Source organism: Cavia porcellus, unplaced genomic scaffold, assembly GCF_034190915.1.
Source record: "Cavia porcellus strain 051 isolate PalLab524CR breed Dunkin Hartley unplaced genomic scaffold, mCavPor4.1 scaffold_32, whole genome shotgun sequence".
NCBI lineage: Eukaryota > Metazoa > Chordata > Mammalia > Rodentia > Caviidae > Cavia > Cavia porcellus.
Genome location: NW_026947515.1, coordinates 39,828,848 through 39,846,949, shown reverse-complemented (window position 1 = coordinate 39,846,949; position 18,102 = coordinate 39,828,848). Strand labels below are relative to the sequence as shown.

The following is an 18,102-nucleotide window of genomic DNA, read 5'->3' as shown; positions in this document are numbered from 1 at the left end:
CCAGCAACCCACACATGGCAGCAATTCACAGGGAGGGCTTGCTGCTTGTGACTTCTTGTTCTCTCCCACACTGCATTTCAGTGAGATGTCTACACTGCAACTTTTTTTACACATGCTAGCCTCAAATTCAGAGACTGTTTTCATAAGGGTTAGGAAATACTTGAAAAGAAGTAGTAAGCCAGGATCCTAGCAGTCAGGGAGGCTGAGGAAAGAAATTTTGAGCCAAGTCTGTGACTTGGCAAGACTCTTTCTTAAAGTAAAACAATTTTAAGTGTGTAGCTATAGCTTGGTGTGAAGGCTGAGTTCAGTCCCCAGCACCTACATGTTAGGTGTGAAAATGACTTTGACAGTTTGTTGCTTTGTTTTTATACCATTTAATACAATAAGCATTCTGTAAGTGTTCCTTTAAAAAGGTAGGAATGTTTTTTGTTTTGCACACAGGGGCCACTGAAGTCAGATATGCTGTATTAAGGAAAAATAATCTTGTTGATATTACAGCAGTTATGGTATAACTGAAGAGTCAATAAAACACATGTACTTTCCATCTAGCTCATGTTATCTATGGCTTTATAGCTCCATTAGAATTAAGTAAAGTCGCAGATAAATAAATGAACTCACTGGCAAATTCTGTGTCAGCTCTACCCATTTTCCAAATCATACTTAACTCTCTGCTTAAATGACAGTAATGTTCAAGTAATGTATTCACAGTATTTGCTGTTCCCATATCGGGACTGTAAATTCTGTGAATAGTCACAGTACTTTTGCATATCGAGTTAAACATAAAAGCCACCTGTGGCAGAGCACCCTAAGAGTTTTTAGCAAGCCAATCATTTTCAACTGTTTTAGTATCCAACTTATTATTAGTAAACACTATTTCAATTCTCAGTATGCCTCCCCCCCGTTTTCTTCCCATTATCCCTCTCCTACGTTAGCCTCTGGCTGTCTACTGCGTGGCCTACACACCTCTGGTCATGAATTCCTCAGCTCCTCTTAGGTGAAATTCTTAGCTCACCATTTAAGGGCTCCACAGCATAGTCCTTCCCTATCTGCTGAAGCTTCATTTCTCACTGTACCCCAAGCACCTTCTGGTTGAATCCTCATAGTGTTACTTGCTGCTCCTAAATTCAGCAGATCCTGATTCCTCTGCTTGTTTTTCTGCTTGAAATGCTCTTTCCCACTTAAACCATTTGTCTTCTTTTTTCATGCCATCATTGATACTGCAAATAACTGAACCTCCACGTTCCAAGCCCTTTCTTCAAATGACAGCTAATTTCACACATCTGTTGTTTCTTTCATTATGATCTATGTTTATAGGAGCACATTACTAATTCATCTGTCATGGTTTAGGTGAGTGGCCCCCAGGCCTCATGCAATGGTGGACAGCCAAATCTGGCACTGTGATTGGTCCGTTGTCTAGACTTGGGTTGGTGTACCAGTGCTACACCCACCTAGGGGTGGAGCCAGCATAGGATGTAAGGGCAGGAAGGGGTATCTCTATTTGTCCAACTTGCACCTTGTTGTTTGTGGAGGCCATGAATGGCTGCCCCGCCATGCCATCTTGCCTTGGAGCCAACTGTGTATAGACTAAAATTTCCAACCTGTAAGAAATAAACCTTCCTTCCTAACTTTGGGTGCCATGTATTTGTTGCAAGGAGTAAAAAGTAACTAAGACATCATTTCTGCCCAGTTGATTGTGGGCCACGTACATACACAGGTTTTAATGCCTCAAAGCGGTATCACCTTATGTTACAAAATGGACCTTGCAGATGTGGTTAGGGATTTTGAGGTGCAGACATTACCAGACATTAACTTTTTAAGTCATCAACTACTTAAAAGTTTTTATTCACAAAATGGGAATGGAAGCCTATAAAGTCCAAGCCTGAGCAAAACCTGTCCAAAGCTCATTTACACACAAATGAACAGAAAAATCTTAACAGAACTTCATTTTTTATTATATTTTAAGTTATTCAGCTAACATGAATACATTCTCTTTATAAACCAACATTTTTTTAGGTAAACACAACTAAGATCCCTCATTAGCACTATATACTCCCACTGCAGACTCCTCCTTTGTTTTTTCTAACTCTCAGGAATGAATGTATCATTCGAAAGTGCAATTTTCAAGTATTTTATCAACAAACTCTGAAGCATGAACACATTTGGTTATCAAAGATGCACAACAATGAGGTTCAGGATATTTATTTTGTGATTTCCTTGTTGTGTGACTGGAACGAGCCCAGAGCAAAGTCTTCCTCTTTCTATACACAAGGTAAAGCAATCTCAGAGGAGTTCCTTCTTATAGTTCATAATTCTGTCTGGAACTCTGCCTCTTCCTTTCAACACCATTTTGTCAGAGTAGACATGAACTGTGCCAAAAGCCTGGCTGTCTGGAGCAGTTTCAATGACTCCTTCTAGGTCGACGTGGTGCACACCAGAAGGATCTTCAGAGTAGCCACCGTCATGTGTGTGACCGGCCAAGAAACACACCACACACTTGTGAGACCAAATGACTTCCAGGGCCTCTCTGTAATTCCAGGCCAGGCACACAGAGTCAGAGGCTTCTGGGTAAATGGGGATATGACCTGTTAAAAGAAGTCATGAGTCAGCGAAGAAATATCTTTCTTTCACGATAAATGGCTAAAAGCTAATACTAAACTGCATATTATTACTTAATCATGCAAATAGACAGGAGAACAGAGAAAACCCATATATAGTCTCAGACTGCACAAACACTGAAGATCACAGGCATCCTGTGCACGGGTCTGTAAAGTCTGCTAGAATTCAGGCAGGTGCCATGCTAGAACCCAATGCCATGGATTTCCTTATATATGTTATATATACAGACCGATGTGATACAAAATAAAGGAACACTTTAGGGACTAGCCATGGATTATATGTCATTCATACAAATAACAATACAGAGCTGATTAGTGAGACTTTACACATCCCCGTGCAGTCAACGCAGCCCTAAGCAATCTACAGATGAGAAAACTAATTCAAGCAGGAAAGGTCTGATTGGGCCCCACAGAAGACATGTGGAAGGAGATGCAGCAGAATCCTGAGCCAGCACAAGTGTGAGCCCAGGTATATATTAGGCCAGTTTCATTCTGATGTCCAGGCAACATAGGTCACTGACCTCTGCTTCCGACCAATTAATCACTTTTTTTGATCATTATTCATTTTTATTCTGAAATTTAAATATTCTCTTCATAAATATGTTATAATTCAAGTCAAAAGGAAAGAAGGAGCCCAGAGGCTACTAAAGCAGGGGTGGAATCCATGTACCTTGCCCGCCCATCTCTTGCACAGACAAGACACATTAGAAATTTCCCGCGGTAAGAGCTAATTGTGTAGAAGCTATACTGACCCACGTATCAAATGACACAGTTAGGAGTCCCCTTCTCCTGGAAGTACTCGACATCTAGGACGCTGCTGGTCTTCCTCCCGTTTCAGTGACCACTAATTTTCAAGCTCCTGTGCTGGTTTCTCCTGAGCTCCCCAGCATCTGGTCAGGAGTACTAGCCAAATGCCTGGTTCTCGGACTTCTCTATGTACACCGAGTGCCGTGTTGGGCGCTCCGGGATGTTCACATCTCTAACTCTAACAGGCATATGGAGCCCAGTGTGTCTCCCGCTGATGGACCCTCCTCTCTCCTTTTCTGCAGTGATTGTCACCTCAGCTAGGGGCTGTCTACCGTTCCAGCTGCAAACTGCACGGCAAAATTCAAAAGCTTCAAACTCCAAAAGTAGACATACTCAAACTTTACCTTTTAACTGTACTAAAGGAAGACCGTTGTTCAGGGTTTGCTTATCAGCTTCTAAACTTTCAGCCAATGGTGAAGACATGAAAGAGAGACTGCCGTAGACTGACGCGGTGCACACAGCAAGGGAGGCGCGGCCGGGCGCGCCCCTCACACCTATGACCCCAGCACTCAGCAGGCCGAGCGGGAGGACTGAGGCAGAGCCCAGCCTGGGCTACACAGCAAGACCCCATCTCAGGAAACCAAACAGAAAAGCAGATGTGAAGGGAACAGGCAGACGCGGAAGGGGCACGGACGCCAGTGTCAGTGCTGTCAGCCGACTGTAGGACTTTAGCTGTGGGGTTTAATCTCTTGGGCTTCAGGCTCTCTGCCTTCAAAAATTAAAAGATCTGTCTACATGATCTTGTTTCCAGCTCAAATACTCCAGCTCAAACTGGCAGTGGCAAATCAAAAAGCAGACACAAGGCAGGAAGCACCCCGTTTTCTAAGGGCACTACAGGCAGAGTCACATGGTGTCGTGACATCCCAGTGACCTGCGGGGACCTTACCTCTCCCAAGTTGTGATACCTGACAGTCAGATAGCAGCACAGAATCCCCTCCACCACTGTTTATCAGTGGACCATTAATATGCAAAACTACATTTATGAATAGGAATATAATTTTATATTAACTACATGAACTGCCCATCATTTATTTTCAAAGGGTTCCACAGTCATAGTTTTATTTGAGGCAATACTGAGAAAACTTCCGTCTGCATGTTCAGTATTTTTCCAGGGCTACACAGCTCATCTAACAAATGAGAGCCAGAGAGACATGCCGCCCTCTGCTCTCAGTCCAGGCTTCTCGACTACTGAAGTCATGATGCTTTCGAAACAAGGGCTGTAAGGTCAGTCCCAAACCAAGCCTAGCGGCCATACTGCAAATTCAGATTCAGTTCTGCATGTGTCGGTTCACACACACGCGTGTTTTAAGTCCTTCCAGGTTCCCAGATGGCATCTGTCAAAACCGTTCTGAACGGAAAGAATGTAAATCTAATTCCCGTGGGATCACGTGGTTGACACAGACAGAAAAAGTGCTCCCTGCCACCTGCGCCTGTCACACTCATCCCGTAAGGCTTGCACCTGGGCAGCAGTGGCCTGCTTGGTGGCCACCTCAGGGACAGGTTTGGAAGACTGACATTTGGAATGGAGCCTGTACTGAATTTCTCATTTAAAAATTGTTCCATAAATTGATCCCATTTAGGGAAATCATATCTTGAGATCAACAAGGGCAAACTCAGACTCAATATATGACAAGATGGCTTTTTTATTGTTTTATAATTCTCTCCTTGTTCTTTGTTTTGAGAGAGGGTCTCACTATGTAGCTCAGTTTGGAACTGGAACTCACTGTGTAGCCAGGCTGGGCCCGAACTCACGCCAATCCTTCCCCCTCAGCCTTCCAACTGCTGGGATGACAAGCGAGCACCACAACACCAGGCTCTCTCCTAACTCATTCTTAAATATTCATCTTGGATTCAGCTTCTCTTTCAATAAAAAATTTTAAAGCAAGTATTCATTTTCTAGAAAGCGGGTACCAAAACATATATATCATGAGTATGCTAACATTTCCCAATCTCTAAAAGACTACTGTAATCAGATAAACAATTTACATACTTACTCACGATCACCACCTTTTCTTGGTTTATGTCAGAGAACTTCAGAACATCATTCAACCAGTTCAGCTGGTCTTGGCTGAATCCTCCATTGAACTGCACAAACTGGGGCTCACACAGTCCTGAATGAATTCAGTAAATCACATGCATCAAACGTCACTCTTCCCCTCACGTGGGCGATCAAACAAGGATACTTGTTCTGTTCTTTAGGAAACTTGATTAGCAGCAATAAACTTTAGAGATTCATAAGAATTTTGATCAATATATAAATTACACTGTGTCTTATTTCTGGTCTTGGCATTCTTTTATTTTACTGGCTTTCCACTTCACTCAAAAGAAAATACAAACTCCTGGCTCTGTCCTTAGCCCCATGAGAGAGTCCAGGCCCTGTTCACTGTTCAAAATCAGCTCATAGCTCACTGGCCCTTTTCTGTCTTGTTTAATGATGTCACGGTCCTATTACACTCTGTGTCTGTGCATTTGTTTTTCCTCTTGTCTGCTAACCTCTTTCCCATTGTTCTTCCTAAGGACAATGCCTTCAGCTTTAATGATCTTCTCCTTGGAGAGGTTCTCTGATCAAATAATCTAAAGCTGCGTCCTGAATCCTCACCTGTAACATTACAATCTGTTTTCTGGGCAGCACTTACCACTGTAGAAATAACGTTTCTGTTTTGTATTGCTACGAGTTGGGCCTTAATGCCCCCAGTGGCCCGAGTGTTAAAGGCTTAGGCGCTTGCCCATGGAGGCACCAGGAGGTGGTGGACTCTTCTAGAGGGGCCTGGTGGGGACAGGTTAGGTCAGGAGGGGTGTGAACTTGAATGGGGTGTTTGGGCCCCGGCTCCCCTCCACACACTGCTTCCCGCCACCACAAGGCAGGCAGCTGCTCCCCGACACACTTCCTGCCACGATGCACTGCCTCGTCAAAGGTCCAAAGGTAACGGGGCCCAGGGAAGAAAGCTGACACCTCTGAAATCATGAGCCTAAATAACCTTTTTCTCCTCATAGCTTATCTCAGGTGCTTCATCATGATACAGTTAACACACTTATTAAATGTCCTGCTCACCTACTTCTTTGGTTCCCTCCATTCCATTCACAAGGAAAAGGAAAATGTGATATTTTAAGGTGACTGGCCCAGAATGAAACTTGAATCAATTACAACCAAACCATGTGATATCAGGCTTGTGTGAATCCTGACCCTGAATGACAGTGAAAAACATTTTTACCTGAATCATCCATTTTCCTGCTGAACAAAAGGTAGCTGAAGAATGTAAAGACAATGTATTAGATTCTCAGTTCAAAGACATAATTCACCTTGAGGACTATTCAATTCCGCGTTTGGATTGTGCTCCTTCAGAATCTTCAGACACTGCTGGTATCTTGGAGAAGACTGATCTATACCCAAGATACTCAAGTCATAAGCATCAAGTAAAATGAACCGGAATTCAGGGAAGGGGACAAAATGGTAAGCATAATAATTCTCTGAAGGGACGGTCTCGGGGTGATGCATAATCCGGTCTTCTAGAAACTTTGTGTTAAGTTTAGAGTTTGTGAGGTAGTCTCTGCTGAAGTTATAAAATTCATGGTTTCCCCACGTATGATGAACGGGGACTTGAAGCAGCTGAAACGCGTCCATAACGAGCTCTAGAGACTTCTCGGATGTCTTACACTGCGCATTGTAGCCGTCGATGACATCCCCAAGTTGGAGGACACAGCAGGGCACGATGCCTTCTTTGTTCCACTCTTCAATGGCACTCTGCAGGTGACGAAGGCTGTGTCTGTAGTACCGCCGTCTGTTTCTCTGGAAATTGTACCCATCTTCTAAGTCAGCATATTGAATATCAGCTATAACTCCGAAGGAGAAGAGCCATTCTGAACTGTCTCGTGGGGCCTCAGGATCGGGCTCTTCAGCCATAGCCTCCAAAGAGGTTGCTAAATAAAGACAGTAAAAAAGACAACCAAGTTTCAAACATCTGAATTTTCTAACTGGACTGAAGAAAACAGGAAAATTAATACTGAACTGAATAGTTAATTCTGTAGGACGCGTGATAGAAAAAGAGTTCATGAACTTTAAAACTCACTTGACAGCATAAGGTCTAAAACAGGAAGACTCGCAAACAGGCCAGTTTTCTCCAACTGTAAAGCAGATGATAAACTCTCCTTCAGGAAAGTAACAACTTACAAGGGTATTAACCTATGAGTGAACCGGCATTTTAATTCTAGCAAAGCCACATTTGAATCTGACATTGAAATGTATGCATTCATTTAAAAAATACGACACATATTCTTTTCCACAAACATCACATGATTCCGTTAAACATTCTAGGTTTTCGGAAACGTGCATATTACACTTATCCACTCATTGTACTTCATACAGAAGATTCTTGTTATGAGTCTAGACCTTTTCTGCTGATGGGGAGGGACACGTGAAATCAGTTTCTTACATCTGAAGTAATTGGAACAGATAGTGAAGATATGCATGGTGGGCGGACAACTGGTGGCCCACTTGTAACACCCAGCAGAACTGAACCAGTGTGGTGCTGGGTGCGGAGGGGCCACCTGAGGATTGCTGCTAACAGCTTCAAAGGAGAACTGGAGCGGAAGAGGCGGTGCCGTGGGATCTCCTGCAGAAGCTTCCCGTGCTGGCTCTCCTGATACGAACTCGACTGTTACCATCAGAGAAGCTCAGGGTCTCATTGCTGCTGAGGATGGCTGGGGTACTTTTTGGGGAGCTCTGCTCCTTTCTTTGAGCATCACTTCCTGGCTCCAGCGCAGGCCTCAGCCTGCTGGCACAGATCCTTCACTGTGCTGGCACAGACTTTCTAGCTTCTACCACTGCACAGGCCTTCCCAGTGCAGAACCGAGGAACAGACTTGCATGAGACATTGTCGTGGGCTCTAGGCTGCTGGCTGGACTGGTGAGGGGTCACTGCCACGGGCTCGAGGTCTCCAGCTGGATTCATGGGGACGTTGCTATGGGACCCAGGCCCTTAGCTGGATTCTTTGGGTCTCTAGTGCATGGACAGACTTCCTGTATGCTTTTGTACTTGACTCTTTGGGTGACTATTATAAAAATAATCCTATAAATTATGAGTCCTGTATTAAATGGTTTCTCTTGCAAACCCTGACTACAACAATATGAAAACAGAGGAATACTTTTAAACAAAAAAAAAAAAACCAGCACAAGAACTGCGATACCAAGGTACTGTCATTTCCATTATCAGTGGTTCCTGGTCTGTCCTTCAATAGTTAAGAATTTAATTAAACCAGTTTTGTTTTGTTTTGAAATCTTAATATTAACCTTCCCTGTTCTAAAACCAAATCAGAAACTATGAAATCTTTCCATCTTATCGTCTAACTTATAACTGCTAAGAGAACCAAGAACTACATATTAAGTAGTTCTGAAATCAAAGCAAAAGGTCCTAAATTATCAACAGATTTTGTTGTTTTGTTTCGTTTTTGCTATAAAGACTACAGTAATAAATCATGGTGGTGCCTGAATTTATTCAAAACCACTTGTTTCTAAAGGTTTGACTTTCTAAAATTCAAAATTCATTTGACTTTAGACCCCAGAGTCCAATCATTTGCCCGATGTATGCAAAGAGTTTCTATAGAATCCTCTACAGACCCGAAATACCAGTTGTAACAGCGTTCCGAACAGAGAGGGAGGAAGCAACTCCACAGTGAGAACAGGGATCAGACTGCAGGTGAACTCAACTTGAGAACTAAGGAGGTTCTCTTTGGTCTAAAAGTTTTGTTACTAATAATAAACTCCTTACATAGTCCACCCAATTAATAGTTTTAGCTTTCTATTCTTCCCTAATTTGGGTGTAACTAGCCCCAAAACAGGTGAAACAGCACCAGAAAAAGAAAACTCCAAAAAGTGGTTATTCCCATGCTATTTTTGAAATTTCTTCCTATAATGTCCATCTGAAAACCTCAGTAGATATCAAGTCAGTAGATACGAATGATGACATGACATCTTCATGAATGAGTCTGGTTCTCAAATTCTAAAATTTCTATAAATGAGTCTGGTTTGAGAAGAAGAGAGCTCAGACACAGGAAAAATACTTATTAACTATAAACCTCTACTCACAGTCTCAAACACCTATGCACTCAAGTACTGATTAGTAGGAACATCAATATTATTCCCAAGGCCTAAAAGAAACCATTTCTGGGGATGCTCTGATTCACTGCCAAATGAACATTTGTTAAAAATTTGTATTTAAACTCAGAACCTTGAAGGTGATAGTATGTGCTGTGGATCTTTCAGGGAGGATTCAGTCCCCACCAATGTGATCTTCTAGTCATTACACAGCTGTTATTTTTCCTAAGGAGCAATCATTTCCCACCTTTGGTAACAGCACCCCAACCTTCCTTTAGGCAGCTTCCGGCTGTCACTTCTTATCATTTGATTTCTGAGGAAATGAAGGGGCTGGGGAAAAACATGACCTAGGTTTGGCCTCGAAAAGCTCAGTTTCCTTCTCAGCAGTTAGGGAGAAGCTTAAGCTTAAAGCCAAGCAGAAAACCCAAAAGTACTGCTTTTGCTGACAACTAAAAGTTGCATTTCTGGGGCAAACTGAACTGAGCAGAAATCCAACATAAAAGGAATCAAAGTCGCATGACAGAAAGCAGCAGATTCCTGGAAATTGTCATTGAAAACTGCATGCAACTGCCCTCACTAGAATCACCCTTGTTATTTAGCGATTTCAGCAAATGAATTCCCCTTGGAGCTGAAACACAAATCAAGGTGGCTTTCTACCATTTAATGACAGAAGTTTGTCAAACACACCATCCACTGGAACAATGTGGTTTAGGGAAACTCATATTTTAGAATTTGGCGACTTTCTAAGAAAGTTACACAATGTGGAGCAAAATACCAAGGGGCCCACGCTTCAAAATGAGAATTGTTCTAGGGCCAAAAAGAGACCAAAGCATGGAGTCCTTACAGCTTTCAAAAGTAGGGTCAAAGACAGGGAGGTGACACACAGTTTTATTAAGTAAAGAAACGATTATGAAGAGACAGATGGAGTCTGCAGTAAAGCAGGGAGATGGAGAGGGGGGTCCACACGGCAAGGAAATGGTCCTCCTGCCACCTCAGGGTTGTATTTTATGGTTCAGGGAGACGCCAGGGAGCTCAGAAACGCTGGTACTGGTGGGGAGGTCAAAAACCTCAACATGACTTCCCATGGGAAACTAAGCACCAGTAGGCATGCTCTCGGCGTAGAACTTTCTCAAAGGAGTGCTCCCCTTTACCAAATCTGTAGAGAACAGACTCAGTGCACAGTTTTACCAGTGCTGAAGTTACGAGTCAACTAATAATGACAGAAACTGTGATGTGGATCAGTAAAGAAAGAAATCCAGAAAGTAAAGAAGTTTAGATGCATCTTTTAGAGGAGCAGGAGGAGGAGGAGGAGAAAGAGAAGGAGCGGGGGGGAGGGGCACGCTAGCACAGAGCCACTGTGGGATGTGATTTAAAATTCTGTGCCAAAGGGCTGGGGATTTAGCTCAGCGGCATAAGCGCCTGCCTTCCAAGCAGGCAGTCGTGAGTTTGATCCCTGGCGCTGATAAAAATCAATCAATCAATAAATAAATAAAACTAAAATTATGTGCCAAAAAGCACTATATGTGTCTACAAGTGACAGAGTTCAAGGCATTTATAAATTGTTATGGCAATAACATGCTCCAAAATCAACCACTGCTCAGTGCTGACTGCTCAGTGTTCATTCAGGACATGTGGGAGAACTTACTTCTGTGATCATGACAATTAAAAACAAGGCAATGGCACAACATTACAGTCAAAAGCTTTGAGGAAAAAAACAAAGTGGAAAATGACGTCAGCTTGAGAAGAAAAACAAACTGAACAGGTCACAGCTCTGATGGAGATCACACTGGCTCGGTAATAAAAAAGAGCAGCTTTTACAGATACTGCGAAGGTGAACCAGGATCTGCTAACGTTTCATTTGTCCGGAGTGTGGTATTTTTCTGAAACTTCTTTGTGTTTTAAGGGATTTCCTCCCCATCTAGGATACGGATTAGTACCTATTCTCACCTTCAGGGAGACTCCTGAGGGTGACCCCTGCCGTATCAGGGTATCTGGTCCAGGCACTAACAGTAGGGGATGGGAAAGTGGGTGAATCTATACATTGTTGTTAAAGAAGGACAGGAAAGGACTTCCGGGAGAACATGGCGGACAGATAACAGCAACTACCGGAGGCTCTCTGAAAGACTCGGCTCAGAAGCCAGGAATGGTGCGGACTAAGGAGACATAAGCAGGTGGAGATAAGCTCTGCTGACTCAGGAACGAACTGGGCTAAGAGAAACCAACTTGGAATGCAGTCCTGGCGCTAAAACAGGAACAGAAAAGCCTCAGTGTGGAGGCTGGACCCCGCGCCATTGTAAGCCGCGATTTGGGTTTCCCGCCGCGTGGCGGCTGGCTGCCTCTACAGTGGCTCGGCAAGGACAGAGACGCGCAGAAGCTCTGAGAACGGCAATCTGCGAACGGCAGGGAGGCGTGCACTGACTTGTGGTGAGGTGAGTGAGAGAAACTGACACTCTACCACAGTTTGACTCCAGCAGAGGACTTTCTGGGCCCGAGCAGTCCTGTGGGAGCAGGGCGCGGTGGCAACTCCAGCCACACATCCCCCTCTCAGGCGGGATTGGTGAAAAGTGCCTGGCCTGCGTGATGCTGCGGGTGGACTCGGTAGGCTGTCCCAACCCAGATCCCAGAGCCTGACAGTGGCCGGGAGGGGAGACGCGTAGGCTGCCTGGTCCGTAACTCCCTGGTGCGCAGCGGTGAGCGGAACACCTAACTGGCGCAATTCGATCAGGCTGTGGCTGACTGGGAGAGAAGCTGGGCCTCTTATATAAGCTTGCATATATAAGGAACAGAGAAGAAGAGGCAGCATGGGAAGAGGCAGCAACAAGAAAGGCTCCTCGGCCCCCAATTCTGAGAATCAGGCAATAGCAGACACCGCACCAATACACATAAGGCGCCATATAGAGAGCCTCATAGACCAATTCAGGAATGAAGTTATCAACGACCTGAAGCTAGAAGTATACAGAATAGTTAGAGAAATGATAAGTACCACCCAAGAAAAAACAGGTGGTGGAATGGAAGAACAGAAAAAAAGGGGAGAATTGTTTGATAGAGAAAACAGAGAAAGCGTAGAGTACGTGAAGCAGGTTCAAAGGGACTACCAAGATACTAAGAAGTCTATAGAAGACTGGCATAACAGCTTGAAAGAAACTAAGGACAGACTATCTGAACTGGAGGGCAGACTTGTAATATGGGAGAATGAAATGAAAAACTTCTTAAAAATAACAAAGAAACAGCAATAATACAAAGACAAGAAGATGATAAGAGGATCCATAACTTAAGGATTAAGAACATAAAAGAAGAAGTAGGGACACAAACAAGTGAACTACAAAAGCTACTCACAGAAATAATCCAGGAGAATTTTCCTAATTTAGCAAAAGGTAAAGATACTCAGATGTATGAGGCATACAGGACCCCAGCTACCTACAATCCAAACAGACCAACACCCAGGCATATAATAATAAAAATTCCAGAAATTCAATACAAGAACAGAATATTAAAAGCTGTCAGAGACAAGAAACAGACCACTTACAAGGGAACACCCATCAGAATTACATCAGATTTCTCTGCACAAACCATCAAATCACGAAGAGCGTGGGGGGAAATAATTCAAGCTTTGAAAGATAATAATCTCCAGCCAAGATTGAGATATCCTGCACAACTGTCCCTGGAAATTGATGGAAAAACAAGGTGCTTCCAGGATAAAGAGGAACTGGGGGAATTTGCAACCACCAATTCAACTCTACAGAGAGTATTGCAGGATATTCTAAAAAAAGAAAAATACAAAGAATCCAGAAATAATGGCAGAGAGGCCACAACGAATGGAGCAGAGAACAAAATGAAGAAGACAAACTGACAGCTACTGACAGAAAAAGAGCTCAACAGAAATGAGGTAGAGAAGATTGGATGATAGGAACAGCTATTTTGGAGAAAATGACATCTTAATAGGTAATACTGATTTAGTATCATCTTGTTTTGAAGTCTCATCTAGCTTTTGTCCTTCTGTCTCCAATGGTCTAAATAGGCTGTATCTTATTGGATTTTATTATGTACGATAGTATAAGCAAAAACCTTTTAAAGACAAGGAGATTATACAGAAACCATTGTTCATTTTCTGTTAGTGGATTCTAAATACTCTGTAATGCTGTCATTCTCTTGAATGGTTTTACATTGTTTTGATATACTTAATGCTACAGTATACGAAGTTGTACTCAAGGATTTCAAAGAAAGAGACAATATGGTAACTACTTTTAGGTTAGGATTATCTGGTAGTGAAACACTATTCTGCTTAAATGGTTATATTTTGATCTGCACTGTTTCGTTGTTATGCCCTCTTTTATCTCAATCTCCACTCCATTATTTACTTTTTTATCTTTATCCTTTTAATTAAAGGAAAAAAATAGCAGGATATATTATAGTAACCCACTTTAACTTTTCATTACCTTGATTTAAAGCCCTGTATTACTCTCACCATCTGGTTTTTAACTGATGTTCCCCTATTCTGTTTTGCTGGATAGTATCAGGTTCGAAAGTTTAGGCATCAGCTGTGAAGATAATGAGATTCATTATGACGCCCATTCTCATTGACTTTTATCTACTTTTGAAGACCTACAATGTCTCCAATGTTTTGGTTTTGTCAGTTTTATTCTTTACTGTTTTGTTCAATTGTATTATAACTAACGATATAGGCAATTCTATTAGAGATAGCGAGAGGCATTATGGTAACCATTGTTGATCACCTTGTATTATGTTTTTACATTATCTATTATGTCCACCCTTTTGACTTGACCGATTCTGTTCTGTTATGACACATTTGGTTTTACTCTCTTCCAAAAAAGTAATAAGAACCGTGGGAGCAATGAAACCCAAAATGTGTAATAGTCATGGTACAAAAGAGAGGAAAAGAAAGTGCTCCAAACTATATAATTGCATGTATATTTAAGTGTATAAGATAGAAAATGATATCACAGAGTTTTATTGGATCAATGAACAGAACTGTTTGCAGTATCATTGATGGAATGTCCACTTTACAAGCTTTAATTTTGTGACTTGAACAATTATTTCTAAGATGACAATATGTAATCCATTAACTAGTGATTTCCTACTGTTCATTTTTTTTTCTGTAAATCTGTATAACTTGTACCCTTTCCCTGCTTTTTTTTTTTCTTTTCTCCTTAAATAAAATAAAAAAAAAAAAAAAAAAAAAAAGAAGGACAGGAAAAAAAAAAAGACAAATTCACCTTTAGTGGGTAACAGTCCTGAATTAGGACCTGAAATTCCTGCCCCATTTCACAGTGAGCTGCTGAAGATTTCGAACTTGAAGAGCTAGAACCAAAGTATAGTCCCACTTTTCCCTGAAATAAAACCACCCCACACTAGGCTGCTTGCTGTGTGGTTCGGCTGAGTTATAAAGCAAAGCAACTTCTTTGTAATTCTCTCATTTATAAAGCACTGCATGCATTTAATAAAGTGATTTTTAAATTATATATCCAAAAAGTTATGTCTAATGAGTCTCAAGATAACAAAGTCCTGAGACTTCTTACTAGAACAGGGTAATGCAGAAAACCTTACAATATTTTCTCTCAAAACGGCTACAAGAAGTCATGAGGCAGGGAGAAGCAGCCAGCATTTTGTGAAAACCACCCAAGGCGAGAGTAGTTTTAAAAGTAATAAGAAGTAACCAGGGATGCTGAACGGAGAGTCACCTGCTACAAGGTGACCCCAGTAAAATCTCTACAATGCCTACAACTGGCAAATCTTAAATTCCTTCTAGAAGGGCCTTATGCATCTCAGTAAAAAGATTTCTCAGAAAGAGATAAACAAAGCTTTCATATATAGAGATCAATGAAAGAACAAAGCAGGACAGATGTCCTGAAACTCAATTGTGCAAACACCACAGTAACAAGAAAACTGAGACAGAAAATGTTTGTAGTTAGCTACGGAGGGCTGAGATTTGAATCTAGGATGAAACAAACACATTACAGTGCTAGGAAGTTTGGGCTTGGCAGTCCTAGCCAAATCAGTCTTAAAAATTATGTCAAGCACATGATAGTACCAGGTTCGAAAGTTTAGGCAACAACTGTGAAGATAGTGGGATTCATTATGACGTCCATTCTGGTTGACTATTATCTACTTTTGAAGACCTGTAATGTCTCCAATGTTTTGGTTTTGTTGGTTTTGTTCTTTACTGTTTTGTTCAATTTTATTGTAACTAATGATGTAGGCAATTCTATTAGAGATAGCGGGAGGCATTATGGTAACCATTGTTGATCACCTAGTATTATGCTTTTACATTATCTATTATGTCCACCCTTTTGATTTGACTGACTGTTCTGTTATGTCACATTTGGTTCTACTCTCTTCCAAAAAAGTAATAAGAACTGTGGGAGCAACAAAACCCAAAATGTGTAATTGTCATTGTACAAAAGAGAGGAAAAGAAAGTGCTCTAAACGATATAACTGCATGTATATTTAAGTGTGTAAGATAGATAATGATATTACTAAGTTTTGTTGGATCACTGAACAGAACTGTTTGTAGTCTCACTGTTGGAATGTCCATTTTATAAGCTTTAATTTTGTAACTTGAACAATTATTTCTAAGATGACAAAATGTAATCCATTAACTAGTGATTTACTACTGTTTATTTTTTTCTGTAAATCTGTATAACTTGTACCCTTTCTCTGTTTTTTTTTTCTTTTTCTCCTTAAATAAAATTAAAAAAAAAAAGGAATTATGTCAAGCACAAAATCTGATCAGGCTTGTAACTATTAAAACAAATATCAAGTAGTATTAGCTGTGCTCTGTCTCCCTGAAGAAATGTACCCAAAAAGAAAACAAGTGGTGTTCTTGCTGAGTCATGAGAGTAATAAAAGCAACACATTTACAGTAGATATTACACTTTTAGGTACCTTTTGCATGAGTCCATGAAATCAGCTTCAGAGATGTTAGCAATTTGCCCAATATTTAGTTACACTTAGACGTTAGTAGTTTATCTAATACTGTATGTTAATATGAAAATGCCATAACAATGCTTTGATAAATAAACTAAATATAAAGCTATTAATAGAATCACTTTGACAAAGAAAATGTAATAGTCCCGCTGAATGCATCACCAAACTCAATTTTAATTTATAGAATGCGTACTTGATCAGTTGACCTACAAATGAGCAATTAAAGAGGTCGACGATAACTTTAGATGTTCCTTTTTTCAATGAGCAATGTACTTTTGTGTCATTTTGTCAGTTATAGGAAAAACTCCTTGAACAAAAATACATAGAAATAAAAGAGGTAAAATCTTACCCATAGGCAACATCAAGATAGAAAAACTGATTTTGATTAACAATATGAAGTGGTAAATAAACATTTAAGACTTTTTCCAAGGTGAGCGCTCATGGTACTCATGAGGCTGAGTTAGGAGGATTTAAAGTTAGAGGGCACCCTGGGGAATTTGAAAAGACCCTGTCTCAAAATTTAAAGTGGCCTGAAGATGTAGCTTAATGTGAGTTCCTGGGACCAAACCCCAGTAGGGGGTGGGGGTTGACTGAACTAAATTTCAGAAAACTCCAGCTTACTGCAGAACCAAGAAACAAATATTAAATTGTATCACTTACTGTGTCAGTCAGCGGCACACTTACTCGGTTGGGCCAAATCCAGAGAGAGGGAGGTGGGGCGAGAGAGAAGAAAAAGCTCCAGTCCAATAATCACTGAACTAATAGTTCCTTTTGCTCTGAAGCCCCTTGGGGAGGGAAAAAAGCCACATGAGAGTGAAAAGTAATTAAGGAAGACAGATGGGGAATTTCCTCTGTGTGTACAAAGAAGACTGTAGATACCAAAAACATAAAGGTTTATGGAATGAATTCGAGTTAACATTTCCCGGAATGTAAAATGAATCTACAAACAAACTCTCTCAGCCTCATTATCATGTATATCCGAGTAACATGAACGGTTCCCAAAGAGGAAGCCACAACAAACGGTGATTCACTAAAGCGGTTAGGATCCAGCAGAGCATTTTAGGAACCTACCGCCGCAGGATACGAAGTTAAAGGGAAGGCCTGACGCAGTAAATACTTCGTAGGGCGCTGCGCTTTATAATCAGATGGCGATGGGTCCTGGTAGCTAGAAGTGCTGGGCACTTGACGTACCTTCCTTTCGGAGATCACTTTAACTTCTTAAATTATTATTATCATTTTTTAAAATTAAGAATTATCTGAAGAATCACCAGTCTACTTCTACTTTTGAGGATGCAGAGAGGTCAGCGACTTGTAATGGTACTTGGCCGAACCTAAACAGGGCAGCAGGAGCTCACCAGGAAAGATGGGGTGCAGGTGCTGCCCAGTCCAGCACCCGAGAGCCCTCAGCACTCAAGACCTCCAGGCCCCGGCCCGGTCGCGCAGCCTGGACCCCTCTGTGATTCCGCTGCCACCCTCTCCCGGTCCCCACTACTGGTCCTCCCCAGCCCGCACGGGACAGACCTTAGCGGAAAGGTGCTCTGTACCTACTTGGTCCAGCGCCGGCCCTTCTTGACACCCAGTTCGGTGACGCAACACCATCGAGAGGAGCAGAAAGAGCGGCTCCGCACGACTTCCGGAGAAAGCG

At 41.8% G+C, this 18,102-nt stretch overlaps 1 protein-coding gene across 16 annotated transcripts; it reads right to left on the bottom strand.

Annotated features, from left to right (window-relative positions):
- Window positions 1–1,930: 1,930 nt before the first annotated feature.
- Window positions 1,931–18,093, bottom strand: Adprm (ADP-ribose/CDP-alcohol diphosphatase, manganese dependent). Of its 16 annotated transcripts, none has more exons than XM_013148690.3 (6): window positions 17,979–18,089; window positions 17,118–17,242; window positions 7,490–7,544; window positions 6,723–7,340; window positions 5,417–5,533; window positions 1,931–2,582 (listed from the first exon to the last, which is right to left on the bottom strand). In XM_013148690.3, the coding sequence occupies exons 3-6, from the start codon at window positions 7,497–7,499 to the stop codon at window positions 2,281–2,283; spliced, it is 1,047 nt and encodes a 348-aa protein (XP_013004144.1). In that variant the 5' UTR covers window positions 7,500–7,544; window positions 17,118–17,242; window positions 17,979–18,089; the 3' UTR covers window positions 1,931–2,280. The 16 variants fall into 16 exon arrangements, with proteins under 16 accessions (XP_013004144.1, XP_013004146.1, XP_013004145.1 ...); XM_013148692.3 differs by having other exon boundaries at window positions 18,006–18,080; XM_013148691.3 differs by having other exon boundaries at window positions 18,002–18,042.
- Between the last annotated feature and the right edge of the window lie 9 nt (window positions 18,094–18,102).